This window comes from Cervus canadensis, chromosome 12, assembly GCF_019320065.1.
Source record: "Cervus canadensis isolate Bull #8, Minnesota chromosome 12, ASM1932006v1, whole genome shotgun sequence".
Classification (NCBI taxonomy): Eukaryota; Metazoa; Chordata; class Mammalia; order Artiodactyla; family Cervidae; genus Cervus; species Cervus canadensis.
The window spans coordinates 9,091,808-9,105,784 of NC_057397.1; the positions used below are offsets into that span (position 1 = coordinate 9,091,808).

General features: G+C 66.6%; 1 protein-coding gene across 9 annotated transcripts in view; it reads left to right on the forward strand.

The window, feature by feature from the left end:
- ADGRB1 (adhesion G protein-coupled receptor B1) overlaps positions 1-12,042 on the forward strand; it is a 75,404-nt gene extending 63,362 nt beyond the window's left edge. For 4 of the 9 annotated variants that reach the window (XM_043483970.1, XM_043483976.1, XM_043483973.1 and 1 more), the window contains exons 25-31: positions 2,039-2,210; positions 5,084-5,179; positions 6,713-6,767; positions 8,701-9,404; positions 10,364-10,399; positions 10,581-10,685; positions 11,247-12,042. In XM_043483970.1, the coding sequence (XP_043339905.1) occupies positions 2,039-2,210; positions 5,084-5,179; positions 6,713-6,767; positions 8,701-9,404; positions 10,364-10,399; positions 10,581-10,685; positions 11,247-11,447 (1,369 nt within the window). In that variant the 3' untranslated portion in view covers positions 11,448-12,042. The remainder of the gene's footprint in view (positions 1-2,038; positions 2,211-5,083; positions 5,180-6,712; positions 6,768-8,700; positions 9,405-10,363; positions 10,400-10,580; positions 10,686-11,246) is intronic. The other 5 variants (XM_043483979.1, XM_043483975.1, XM_043483978.1 and 2 more) reach the window with 3 other exon arrangements.
- The last annotated feature ends 1,935 nt before the right edge of the window (positions 12,043-13,977 follow it).

Consider the following 13,977-nt stretch of genomic DNA (forward strand, 5'->3'; position numbering starts at 1 on the left):
CGGGAGGTCAGCGGCAGTGGGCCTGCCTCGCCCCATTCACGCCCAGACCCCTCCCCAGGGCATCTGACTTTCCCGCGGGGGAGCTGTGGACTTGCCCCTCCCCCGCCCAGCAGTCACGCCTGGACTTGCACGATCCCCCCCTTGCTGCGAGGTGGAAACGCTTCAGAAGCTGCAGGGGATGGGCTGCAGGCGTCTGAGTAATTTACGGGTCCCCAGGCCCCGGCCATCTGCCAGCCGGCTGCAGCACCTGGCTGTCAATGCCAGGCCTCCACCCGGGGGACGATGACTCACAGCAGGATGAGGCGTTTTGGTGGGGGAGGCCCGGCCTCTCTTGCTCGGAACAAGAGGGGGTGTCTGGGCCCGGGGGTCTGGCCCAAGAGGGCCTGCCGTGGAAGAGAGGAGGCAGACCGCAGGGCCCTGCCCACCCTGTGGGGGAGACAGGCCCAGGCCAGGACGGGGCTCCCGTCGTGGGCTCTGAGGCGCTGGGCCAGGTATGGGCACGGCAGACAGGCGTGGAGGGCACACAGCCTGCGGTGCAGGTCCCCAGCCCGGGGGTTCCGCCTGGCCCCCTTGTTCTCAGCGCCTGCCGTCTGGGGGGCCTGTGAGGCGGCGAGAGAGGCCAGGGTCTAGCTCTGGAGGCCCGCTGTGCCCAGGGAATGTGCCCCAGGGTGGGGGGCCGTCCCTGGGGTGGGGACCCGGGCCCTGGAGATGGCCGGGCAGGGTGGGGGAGGACGTGGAGGCCCAGGGAGGCAGGTGTGGCCACTGTGCCCTGTCCGGGCCGATGAGGGCCGTTGTCCCACAGGGCTGGGCCCCTCGCCGGTGGTCCATTGCAGGGGCGGCACGGCTTTGGTGGCGGATCTCACCGTGCTGTCTGGAGGCCCTGCCAGCTCGGGGCTTGGGGACCTAAGCGGACCCCAGCCTTTCTCCCACCAGCTCCCCCCGGTGCCCGCCCCGTGGTCCTGCCCCACCTGCTCCTGGCTCCCCTTCTGACCAGGAGCCCCGTGAGGGAGGAGGGCCCGTGAGGCCCTGCTGCCCCCGCCCCTGGGGAAAGAGTCCCGCCAGAGCCCCTGCGGGCAGTCACTGGCCCAGGGGCAGAGCCTACCCTAGCTGCGGTCCTCAGGCCCAGCGGCCCTGAGAGTGGGAATAGTGGTGGGGACAGGGCTTAAGGCAGGTTTCCTAACACTGCACCCCAGGATCCCGCTGGTGCGCCTTCTGTCCCCACACAGCCTGTTGACAGTGTCCCCACTGTGGGGACAAGGAAACAGCCCAGAGTGACCTCCTGTGTAGCCCATGGTGGTGCAGAGGGTGATGCCTGCCTCGGAGGTGCTCCTGGAGGACTTCCTGGAGGAAGGGGTGAAGGCTTCCGAGCAGGGCAGCTGCTCCCCTGGGGAGGGCAGAGCAGGGCCCGCCAAGAGGGGGACGCGCCTGTCGTCTCTGTTCTGTCTGTCTGTACTGCCCCTGCCCCATCCGGCCCTGTCTGTCTGTTGTCTGTCTTCTCTCCTCACAGTTCCGCTCCTTCCTTCTCTCTGAGGAGTCCTCTGGTCCCCCGCCCCCAACCCCGCTGACCCCAACCCTGTCTCTCTGTTCAGCGCTCAGAGGCCTGGCCAGATGCCTCCCCTGTGGCGTCCTCCTGCAGTCCTGGCCCTGGGCCTCTGGCTGGGGCTGGGGGCCCTGGGAGGAGACCCTTCCTACCCCAGCTCACCCCTCCCTGCAGCGTGCGTGTCTCCCTCCTGGGGCCTCCGGGACGGTCAGGCACCTGCATCTTCCAGGGACCCCTCGCCCCAGCCCTCACTGCACCCAGCCGCGTGGGACCCCGTCCCAAGTCCCCAGCTGCCCGGCGAGCCTCCAGCTGGGGGTATTGCTGGCAAAGTCCACTCCCCAGGAGAGGAGGCAGCCGGGCTGGGTGTGGGGAGGTCTTCCCGGTGGGGGGAGAGGGCGCAGCTGGGGCGCCAGCCAGGGAAGGGAGGTGGCCTGGCCCGCCCCAGGGCAGGCGCGTTGGCAGGCTCCGGGGCGGCCCTGACGCCCGCCGCGTCCGCAGGGCCTCGCTGTGGAGCTCCTGCGTGGTGCTGCCGCTGCTGGCGCTGACCTGGATGTCCGCCGTGCTCGCCGTCACCGACCGCAGGTCCGCCCTCTTCCAGATCCTCTTCGCCGTCTTCGACTCGCTGGAGGGCTTCGTCATTGTGATGGTGCACTGCATCCTGCGGAGAGAGGTGGGCAGGCGGGGGTGCCCACCCTCCCCGGGCCTCGTGGCTGGGCCAGGGCCCGCACTGCCCTCCGTGCTGGGGATGAGTGGTCAGCTTCCCCAAGGCAGTGGGGAACCGCCTCCCCACAGCCGGAAGGTTCTGGAAGGAGGCGGGAAGTTGGGGAGGGGCAGCCTCCTGGGCCCTGACTCTTCCAAGAGGCTGAACTCGGGTCCAGCGCTCAACCGGGATTCAGTCAACATGACAGCTTCCGCAGGAGGCACCCTGGCTCCCTGTGCTGGCTCCGGCCGAGGCGGGGCTTGCGCCCCGGCTGGTGGGGCCCAGAGGTGGGAGTGGCTCCCGGGGCAGCTGGGGCTCCCATCTGGCATTTTCTGGGCTCCTCCGGAAGGTCTAGGAGAAGGTTTTTACCGAGCTCTGGCCAGACCGTCTCCTGGCTGGTGGCACCGACGGAGGGGACGTGCCCCTATCCTGGGGGGCGGGAGTGTGACACACCAGCATCGGACGTCGCTGGACGAGAGCCCACCCCAGGGTCTCGCGGAGGCAGTGAGCGCGCGGGGCAGCCCAGGAGGCCAGGCCGGAGTGCCCCTCGGTGCTGGGACGTCCTGAGACCCCGGGGGCGATCCATCTTCTGCCTGCCGAGCCAGCGCGGCCCACCCAGCCTCGCTGCCTGGAGCTTCTTGTCTGGGCGAGGACGCCAGGTCCTGGCCTGGGGGCCTGCAGAGCTGAAGATGGGGCCGCCCTGGCGGGGACAGCCAAGCCCGCTCCCCACCCTGCTCACACCTGGGGGAGATGGGGACGCCCCTCTCCAGGGGCTCCTTCTGTACGAGAGACAGCGGGGCAAAGCCCCGACGCCTCTGCCGTGGGAGTGGTGCCCCCACCACCTACAGACGTCCAGTCGGTCCCACCTGTCCGCTCTCTAGCCCTGAGGCCCCGGGGAGAGCCTCCCCCGGGACAGGCGGGGCCCACCTGCGCTGGAGCCAGAGACGGCCCAGGAGGAGGTGACTTTATGGACCCACGTTGACGCCCTGCAGAGAGAACCTCGCTCCCCCAGCCCAGCACCCGCTTTGGCCTGGCCCCCCGCACGCTCGCATTAGGGAGCCTCTGGACAGCCCCCAGAGTAGCTCGTGCCCACTCACCTTGGATGGACTGAGGCTGCAGTGGCCCGGGCTCGTGGCCCTCAGCCGCCTTGCCGTCTGCAAAGCAAGACGGGCAGCAACGACAGAGTGACGTCCTGAGTCAGGAAGAGAGCCTGTGAGCCTCAGAGATGTTGAGTAGAGACGGAAGCACTCAAAAGATGGAGGAACAGAGGCTGTGTCCCCGAGGGGGCAGGGGCAGAAGTCAGACAAGGATTCAGGTGACGGTGTCCCATGGAGGGCGGACCCCGCCAAGGGCGGGCTCATGGGGGCTGTCATGGCCTCGGCTGTCTGGAGCTCTGGGCCGCCCCTTGGGACACTAGGCGGTGGGTTTGGAAGCCCCCATGCGCGCCTGCAGAGCTGGGCCGGAGGACCCATGGGCTGGCCTCCCCCACCCTCGGTGAGCTCCGAGGGCCCATGGAGGGGGGCCCGGCCGCCTGTGCCCACTCAGCTGTGCTGGGGAGGACGGGCCAGGAGGGGCACTCAGATGCCGGCCCTGTGGGCACAGGACGTCCCGTCAGGGGCACAAGCAGGGTCCTCGCCAGCACCCCTGGAGTCTGGGTCGCGGAGTGAGGACACAAGATATGGGGAGCCGGTGGCCGTCCGTGCCAGGAGACAGCATGTCCTCCGTACCCCCGTGTCCGCCGTCTTCTGGGCCAGGCCTGCCCCGCTGGGCATGCAGCAGGGCTGAGCAGGTGTTTGCTGGCCAGGCGGCGAGTGTGAGACTGGGAGTGTGGCTCCCTGAGGCCAGCAAGACCCTGACCGGCCGGGTGGCAGTGTGCATTGGGCTTGCCCAGTCCTCACAGTAGCACAGGCTCAGTGGCCAGGGTCAGTGGGCACGGGTTCTTGGGTGTGTGCTGGGTCGGTGTCTGGGAGCCCTCCTCCCAGCTCTCCCCACCGTAACTCAGGACACCTCCTCGGGCAGCGTTCCGCATGTAGCCCACCCCACTCTCTGTGCTTTAGCCTCCTGCACCTTCGTTTATTCCCTGCGCACCCACCTTGTGGCCTCTGAAGTGTCAGCGCCCTGAGCACGGGCGCTCTGCTCACTGCCGTCCCCGCGCCTGGTGCAGCAGGCGGAGGTGGTGGCCGGGGCCCCCACTCGCGCAGACCAGCATCGTCCGTGGCTAACTGGGTCTCCTCCTCCTCCTCTGGCTGCTTCCTCCTCCCCGGCTCCCTGCCGCCTGCTCCCCGGCCCCTCACTAGCAGCCACCCTCTCTCGCCTGTCTGAAGAGCCCGAGGCCGTGATGGCTCATCCCTTCCAAGGAGCGTGCTGTTCTTGGTGATAAGGGAGTGAGAGCCTGACCCCAGCTAGCCCCAGACATTCAGGGACGTGCCAGGCACAGTGACTCAGGACACATCTGGATACCAGCTGACTCAGGCCGGCAGTGGTGGGCTTTTACCCACAGATTCCAGGCAGGAGGGCTTGCAGCATGTTCTCAGGGACCCAGAGCTCCATGTTTTCTGAGTTTTCACCCCAAGACGGGGGTAGAGGAGATCTCAGCGGTCAGAGCAGAGGACGGGCCCTGGCCGGCTGCTGTTGAAGCTGCCCTGCGCGCCGTGCCCTGCTCTGGCCCACAGACGAGCGGGTGCCCCTGTGAGCGCCCCCACCCACCCCCGCCGTGGCCCGTGGGCCCATGTGGCCTGCGATAGGCCCGCCCCTCACCAGGATCCTGCCTGCTGGACTCAAGCTCGCCTTCCCGGCGTTGGGGGCGTAACTGGCCGTTGACTGCCTCTGCTCTCCATCCGCAGGTCCAGGACGCTGTGAAGTGCCGCGTGGTAGATCGCCAGGAGGAGGGCAACGGGGACTCGGGGGGCTCCTTCCAGAATGGCCACGCCCAGCTCATGGTAGGGCTCGGGGCCGGGACACAGGCAGCCCCTGCTCGGCCCCCCGCCGGCACCTGCGCTAGGCCCCAGCTGCCCGTTAGGAGGACCTCCGAGCCCAGTTTGAGGCTGGGGTCTCACGGAGGTGAAAGCCCCAGTCTGGGGGCATGGACCGGGTCAAGGGATGAGGGAGATGGGCGGGGCTGGTGTCCGCCCCGGGCTCATCCTCTGGTGCCAGCCATGCCCTTTGTCCAAACACCATGCTCTGGATGTCCGGCCATCCGCCGGACTGCTGCAGCCGTCTGTAGAGCTTCCACGCCTCCCGTTGCCCGCCCACTCACCCCCTCCCCCGCCCTGAGCTTGTGCACAGTCACATCCCCTAAGGACCTGACTCTGGTCCTCTTGTGTTACACACACTGTCCAGTCTCAGGCACCGCACACCCCTGCCTACTCCTGCTGCCCGCTTTGCAGGTGTCACCTCCTCCAGGGAGCCTTCCCTGAGCCCCACCAAGCCGCCTGCTCAGACCCTAGTAGCGTCCTGGGTGAATTCTCCATGATGTCATTTGGTGCCTGCTGTCCGCTGGGTGCCCCCGGCAGGTGGGAAGTGCTCGTTCAGTCTTCGGGGTGCTGGCCACCTCGCAGGCAGGGCCTCGGCAGAAGCTCAGGGCCGGGCTCAGAGAGGCGTTTTCAAGGGTGACGCACGGGCCCAGGGTGGGCGGAAGCCAGGTCCCGGATCCCCTGACACTTCTCCTGGCCTCTGACCTCTGGGCAAAGACTTTGTGATCTTTCTGACAACCTGGCCTCCACATTTGCCAGGAAGGAACTTCTAGGCTTGACTAAGGGCCCTGCCATCCCCCGGGGTCCCCAAGGCCTAGGAGAAGGCCACTGCCAGCTTGGGAGGCCCGAGCCAGGTTCCCCAACCAGAGGGCTCCCTTGGGGCGGGGCAGGGACCACCCACTTCGCCTTTCCCACCTCCTAGCCTGGGGGGGAACGGTGCGGGGGCAGTGCTGCTGCAGGGGCAGCAAGCCCCACCCTGGCATGAACCCCTGCGTCCCGACCCCACTGTGCCTGTCCTGGGTCGGCTGGCCTCCACTTTCTCGTCCCTAGGGCTGTGGTGGGGGTCATAGGGGTGATGCCCACCCGTCCCGACACACGAGTGGTGGGCAGCAGGGGCTCCGGTGTGGGGCCCTCCGTGTATCCGATCCCACTGGACGGACTGGAGGCCAAGGGTGTGAGCGAGCTGTTCCTAATCACAGACGCCCGGGAAGGGAGAGTGCTCACGTGTGCGGGTGCGTGCACACACACAGACGCACGGGCATGCAGCTGCACACACGTGGGTCCTCAGGGGCACACAGGTTCACTCTGTGTCAGCGCATCAGCCCACGGGCACCCTGGAGCCTGTGGACACCCTTGGCCCTCCAGAGCTTGCACACACACTCTAGAGGTGTGGCTGCAGCTCCGGGGCAGCCCTCCTTCCCAGCCTGCTGGCAGCGTGGCGCCGGGGCAGCAGCCCAGCCCTGCCTGCCCACCCTCACTCTGCCCATCTCTGTCTTGTAGACCGACTTTGAGAAGGACGTGGATCTGGCCTGTAGATCAGGTGAGCGCCTGACAGGTGAGAGCGACAGGTGGCCCCGGCCTGGGCCCTGTTTCTTCTTTTCTCCGTGCGTCTGTCCACTGTCTGTCCTCATCTCACACCCACAACCACCTCCAGGCCCCCATCCCCCAGCCACGCCCCCAAGTCTGCCCGCAGGGTCAGAGAGCTGTCCTGGGGCTCAGGTCCGGCAGGGGAGGGGCATCCGTGCCCAGGGATCCCTCAGGACTGGAGAGCACCGTCTGGGGCTCCCCCGCCGCCAGCCTGGCCCACTCCTCGCCCTCAGCGTGCCCCCATCCTCAGCCCTCCGTCCCGCCTGTGAGCCCCAGGGTGGCCCACCCCCCTGCCCCCTCACAGGCCTGCCTTCTGTGTTGCCTTCATTCCCTCACTGTTAGTCCATCCATGGAGGCGGGGCTGGTCGAGCTTCCAGGTTAGGGGGGCGTCAGTGGGAGCAGTGAGCCTTAGGCAGGTGATGAGCTTGCAGGAAGCAAGTGCAAAAACAGAAATCACTTGCCCAATGAAAGGAAGCTGTCCAGGTGTTGTCGTATTGTGAGCCCCGTGTCGGGGCCACCCAGGACCAGCTGGTTCTGTTCCCTCTGATCTATCAGACGTCTGGGAGCATCTTTTCTAGAGATGGCTGTGGGGAGGGGCGGGACCAGCCCTGGGCGGGCAGTGTCAGGTACTGCCAGAAGGACATCCGGAAGGCTTCCTGGAGGAGGTGACCTCTGGCTTGGTTCCTGCTCCATTTTCGTCTCATGCGCCAACCTCCCTGAGAGGTGACCCCAAGGCTTGGGGGCGTTTGGGGTCTTGGGCCTGGTCCTGCGTGGAGCTGGCCTCTGTGAGTGTCCAGTTTGTTTGTCATTAGTAACCTGGCCCAGCCTGGCCTGTCTCCTCGAGAGGAGCCAGTGGCCAGGGTACAGGGGCCCGCCCGGGCCGGCACAGGGCAGATGGGTGCCCCAGCGAGTGCCCGGGAGGCCTGCAGGGAATCTGCGTGGGGGGGCCCACGGGGCTAGACCCAGGCTCCAGGTGGACAGCGGAGGGTAGGGACACGCATGGGAGGGGCAGCGAGGGAGCCTTTCCCGACCATGAACCTGAGACAAGGGGCGGGGAGTGGGTTTGGCAGGGAAGTTGGTAGGTTGGTTGGAGGACCAGGGGCAGAGCAGCACTGCAGACTGGGTGTTAGTGTTGGCACTCGGGGGGTGGAGAAGAGAAGGGGCCTGGGACCCCTGGCTGTTGGGGAGGACGAGGAGGAGGACCAGGGTGGGCCAGTGCCCGCTGGTCTCAGAGGAGGCGGCTCAGAGGAGGAGGAAGCAGGAAGCAGCTGACACGCACTGGGCCAGGGTGGGCATGGGCGCCTGTCCACTGCCAGTGCCGGCGTCGGGAGGTGGGGGGGCGCTACCTCCAGAGCAGGTTCCCAAGGACTGGGCCTCCGTGGGCTGTGGGTGGGCGCTGCCCATCGCTTTGCATTTTCCGTGGGCCGGTGGAGGCCGAGCTGACCGGCAGGGACCAGGCAGGTGGTGGGGATGCCGCGGCCCAGATCAGGTGGAGGTCAAGGCAGCCTGGTCCCGCAGCTGCAGAGCAGAGAGGCGGGGGGTGTGGTCCCACCTGCAGGGGGGCTGTATGCCGCGCCGCCAGGCAGCATGGGCTGCCCCCACGTGCCCGCCAGCTGCTGTGGGTGGCGGTCGTCCGTGCTCTGCGGGGAGGCGCCCCTGCGTGCCAGCCCCCACTGAAGGCACACAGGAGTGCCAGCTGCCGTAGCAGCAAACACAGGGCCAGCGGTGCCCAGATGAGCCAGCAGCTGAGACCTGGAGGGCCCGGCCCCGCCCCCCTCGGCTGCCCTGACCCCCGTCTGTCCCCACAGTGCTGAACAAGGACAAGGACATCGCAGCTGAGACCCGGGGGGCCCGGCACCAGCCCCCCTCGGCCACCCTGACCCCCTCGTCTGTCCCCACAGTGCTGAACAAGGACATCGCAGCCTGCCGCACGGCCACCATCACGGGCACGCTCAAACGGCCGTCACTGCCGGAGGAGGAGAAGCTGAAGCTGGCCCACGCCAAGGCGCCCTCCAACTTCAACAGCCTGCCGGCCAACGTGTCCAAGCTGCATCTGCACGGATCGCCCCGCTGCCCCGGCGGGCCCCTGCCCGACTTCCCCAACCACTCGCTAACTCTCAAGAAGGACAGGGCGCCCAAGTCTTCGTTCGTCGGCGACGGGGACATCTTCAAGAAGCTGGACTCAGAGCTGAGCCGGGCCCAGGAGAAGGCCCTGGACACGAGCTACGTGATCCTGCCCACGGCCACGGCCACGCTGCGGCCCAAGCCCCCAGAGGAGCCCAAGTACAGCATCCACATCGACCAGATGCCCCAGACCCGCCTCATCCATCTCAGCATGGCGCCCGACGCCGGGCTCCCGGCCCGCAGCCCGCCCTCCCGCCAGGCCCCCGGTGGCGGGCCCCCTGAGCCGCCCCCCACCCAGCCCCCACCACCCCCGCCCCCGCCACCCCCGCCGCCCCAGCAGCCCCTGCCCCCGCCGCCCCCGCTGGAGCCGGCACCCCCCAGCCTGGGGGAGCCCGGGGAGCCCGCTGCCCACCAGGGGCCCAGCACGGGGCCCGGGACAAAGACAGAGAATGTCTCCACGCTGTCTGTGAGCTCCCTGGAGGTAAGGGGGACCAGGGAGCTGCTCCCAGGACAAGGGCAACCTAGCAGGCAAGGCACAGGCGTGTCGGCCCTGTGGGTTTAGGCGACGGCTCAGCTGGGGGTGCGGGGCATTCAGGTTGGGTAGCAGCCAGCCTCAGGGAGCCCAGGCCTGGGAAGTCAGGAGGCCAGTGTCTCCTCTGTGGGAATGAGCCCTGTTGGCAGGATGGGAACCCGAGGCCTGGGCTGGGGGGACCTTGCCTCCCCCTTGCCTGCCTGGCGTGCATCAGGGCCCTGCCTCAGGGGGCAGCGTCTGCTTCCCTCCAGCCCTGCTCCCGGGACCTGCCGGGCCCACACGGTCTTGTCTGTGCCAAAGACACAACTAGTCAGGTGGTCACCCTCAATGGTGGTCTCGCTGATCGCATAGGGCTCAGGAGCCCTCAGCCTGGACACTGAGTCCAGCCCCTTCCGTGGTTGAGCAGCACACCCCGCCTTAGGCCAGCCTGAGGCCTGGAGTTGACCCCCAAGCCCTGCTCGGCCTGTAGGACAAGGGCCCAGGGTTGGGAGGGGAGCCAACTAGGCCCAGCACCCTCGGGGAGCCCCAGCCGCTGCTGTCCGGGCTCCCACCCCCTGGCCTGTGCTTTGGGTGATTCAGCCCCGGGGTTCCAGGTGTGTGGCCCCCAGAAGTGCTACGACCCTGTGTCGCAGTTTTCTTGTCCCTGGGAGTGTGTCCTGGGCTGCCTGAACTGGACACCCGTGCCCAGCCCTGGTCGCCAGGTGTCTCCAGGCAGAGAAGCCTCTAAGGGCCCGGGGTACTGAGAGCCATAGCTTCAGTGCAGTCGAAGATGTGTCCGCCAGGGCTTGGCTGAACAACGGTGGGCTGGGGCAGGGTAGCCCTGGCCTCCCTCAGCCTCTGGCAGGAGCTCTTGTCTAGGGGATCTGAGCATATGCTTGCCAATGTGCACCAACCCCTTCTCCCCACAGCGGCGGAAATCGCGGTATGCGGAACTGGACTTTGAGGTGGGTCCTGGTGTATTCTGTCCCAATCACCCGGCCCAGGCCTTACAGCAGGCGGGGAGGGGCTGGGGAGCCCCTGCTCCACACCCCCGCATCGGGAGCCCAGTCCCCAGAAGCCTGCCTGGGCGGGGCCAGGGCAGCCCCTTTCCTGGCTCAGGGCTCGCTGCCTCCCCTCCCCCTGCAGAAAATCATGCACACACGGAAGCGGCACCAGGACATGTTCCAGGACCTGAACCGGAAGTTACAGCACGCGGAGAAGGACAAGGACGTGTTGGGCCCAGACAGCAAGGTGTGGAGGAGGGGCCTGGGGCGGGGCTTTGGGGGCGGAGCCGAGAGTGGGGCGGGGGCGGGGCCAGGCGTGGACGGGGCTATGAGCCCTTAGGTAAGCGCTTATCTTCTTCCTCTGGTCCTACTTCATTTCATTCATTCATTCAAACTTTGCCCAGGACTGGCGTGGCCCAGCCCGTGCTAGACCCTGGAGGGACAGGGCGGGTGGACGGGTCTGTCCCAGGGCTGGCTGGAAGGGTAGGCAGCATGCCGGGCTGACCCTGTCCTGGGCGAGCCTGAGCAAGTCTTCCCCCCAGCGCCAGGCAGCAGCCAAGCGAGGGGTGCTGAGCGGGCAGGGGCCTCTGGCTGTCCTTCCACGCTCTTTACTCCGTGGTGGGGGTTGCTGCCCTTGTGCGGTCCGGAAAGGCTCTGCTCCCAGGCTCCCCACTCTGTGCTTGGGTCTCCCTGCCTCCTGCACCTTCCTGCCCGGTCCCTTCCTGACGGCCTGCCTCCTCTTCTCCACGCCCCGTCTGCTCTGCGTCTCTCCGAATGGGCTCCCACCCATCCACTGCCCACCGGCCAGCAGCCAGAAAAGCAGCAGACACCCAACAAGCGGCCCTGGGAGAGCCTCCGGAAAGCGCACGGGCCGCCCGCCTGGGTGAAGAAGGAGCTGGAACCGCTCCCGCCTTCCCCGCTGGAGCTGCGGAGCGTGGAGTGGGAGAAATCGGGCGCCACCATCCCGCTGGTGGGCCAGGACATCATCGACCTCCAGACTGAGGTCTGAGCGGGCGGGCGGTGGCCACGCACCGGGCCACGGACGAGGGACGCTGCTCTGCCCGCTCCTGCCGCAGGACAGGCACAGACACGCTCGTGGGCAGCGGGCGAGGCCCGCGCCCCGGCCTCAGGGCGCTCGGACGGCAGCCAGGCAGAGGCCCGCAGTGCTGGGACCAGAGCCAGACGGGACAGGAGACGGCGGCCCCCGTGGGCACAGGGCTCCGGAGGCCGAAGGTGCCTCAGACTCTGCCCTCCTCGGGCCCAGCCCTGGCGGGCGGGCAGACAGCCGAGGACAACGGCCAGGCCGGGCGTGGCCAGCTTCCCCGGGGATGCCCGCCTGAGCTGCTGCAGCAGAGGACCAGCCTGCTTGGCCCGGCCGGCCTGGCACCGTTTTTTAGACACCCCCACCCCTCGGAAGCAGCCAGCCCCCCCCCAACTCCTTCCAGGGCCTGGGTGCCCCACCCCAGACCCAGGCGGAGAGCACAGCCCTCTCCCCTACGCCACCCAGGGCCAGGAGCAGAAGCCCACTCCGGGAAGAAACAGGGGTGGGGAATCTATTTTTTCTCTCCTTTTCTTTTCTTCAATAAAAAGAATTAAAAACCCAAGTCCTGTCTGCGTGTCTCTTCTCTGTGCAGCACACATCGGGGCCCTGGTGGGCTGGCGGTGGTCTCTGCCGACCTCGATGGCCCTCCATCTGGGCAGGGAGAGCTGGGGAGGCCTGGGGGCTCGCATCCACCTGCTTCTCAGCCTGAGCTCTGAAAGGCTGGTTGAGCGAGTGGACACTCTGGGTCCTGCCTTTCTCCTGTGCTTCCAGCAGGGGGCAGCTTGAGCCTCCGCAGGGAGCTGGCAGGAGACCTGCGGGGCTGCAGTTGGAGGGGTGGCTGATCCACTCACCCTGGGCTGTGCGCCCCACCCCGTGGAGCCTCAGGGCCTCTACCAGCCAGGCAGACCCCCTGAGCCCTGAGAGGCAGCACGCAGAGGCCTGCCCACGGAGGAGACGTGCATTTGGGGGCCCTAGCACCCTGAGATTATGGGCCACTAACGATGTCATCCAAGAGGAAAGCAATGTCAGAATCAGCTGAAAAGCTGTGGGTGCTGCCTGGCACAGGGTTCCCGTAGCAGACTTGCCCGTCCTCTCCCCAGCTTGTGGGCATCTCACCAGGCATGGGTCACCTGTGACCCCGCCCCCTCGCCCATAGTCTTCACCAGCAGGAGGATGGGGGAGGGGCTTGGTGAGGGCTGCCCACTGTGAGTGACCACAGTGACCAAGGATGGAGAGAGACTGGGGACCTTGCCTGGCTTGGAGGGGCTGAATGACCACTGTGACCCTGTGTGAGTGGACAACAGTGAGGGAAGGAGGCGTGCAGCAGCCAAGAGGTGCCAAGGCCTCCAGCTTCGCACAGCAGGCACTTGGGAACCACTGCTTCCCCAGGGCACACAGCCCGAGTCCAATTCTGAACACTCCAGAAAGCCAAAATGTGGGGTGAGATGGGCCAGCAAGACGTGACCCAAAATGAAGCTCATTATAGCTCATTTGAACCTCTAAATGCACACTTGCACATATTAGCATGTTCCCTCTGGGGTGTTTGGTGGAACCTCACATGTGCACCATACTGGCTCTAAATCCAGAGTCCCAAATTCCAAGCCCATCTGGCCGGGAAGATTCAGATGAGGACCATGGCCTGTGCTGCCTCCCTCATCTTCAGCTGTTACGGAAGGAAGCCAGACACCCGAGGACACCCTAGGAGCAGGGTGTCCAGGTGGAGGAAGTCCTGGGCCCCAGCAACACCCCTGGGGAAGGAAACTCAGAGCGTGGGGCCAGGGTGTGCAAGTCTGCAGTTCTGCAGAGGGCTCACCAACAGCATCGTGGATCAGTTCCCTGATCTTCCCTGTCCTGTTTGTGCCCAGAACCACACGCAAAGAAAAGTCTGAAGGAAAAACACTAAAGACAAGGTGGAACCCAAGCCACCCACTCTGTGCACACAAGAGGAATAACTCAGATGGCGTAAGCCGCCGGTGTCGGGGCTTTTGGTGTGGGACCAGGGTCAAGATTTAGTGTGAGGTCAGACTCAGGGCTCAGTGTGGAATGAAAGTCAGGGTCAGCATGTGACCAGGGCTCAGAGCAACCAGAATCTGGATCAACCTGTGACCAGACTCCCCCAGTTTTCCCTCAATCCTAGCCCCACTTTCTAAGAAGGCCATGTCTTCCAAGAGAGGCCACACATTATCCTGCCTGGGCCCCATGCTCACAGCTCTTCAGTGCTCTTGACAGCCTGGAATGGTGACCAGGCACAGAAATTGCTCTCTGCTCTCTGGCTTTCCCTGCAAGAAGCCCGCCAGGGAGGGTTCCACAAGACTCACCAAAACCTGAGGGCCCTGCCTGAGTCTGCCGTCCATCACCTTGGGGTGAGCCCCATGCTGGGCAGCGTTTCAGGCCCAAGGGCGTGAGGTGCTCAGAGCTGGGGCAGGGACCGCCGCAGCCTTCGGCTTGCCCCTATATTCCTCCAGCTATTCAGACTGCCCCCGACGGGGACATCTGC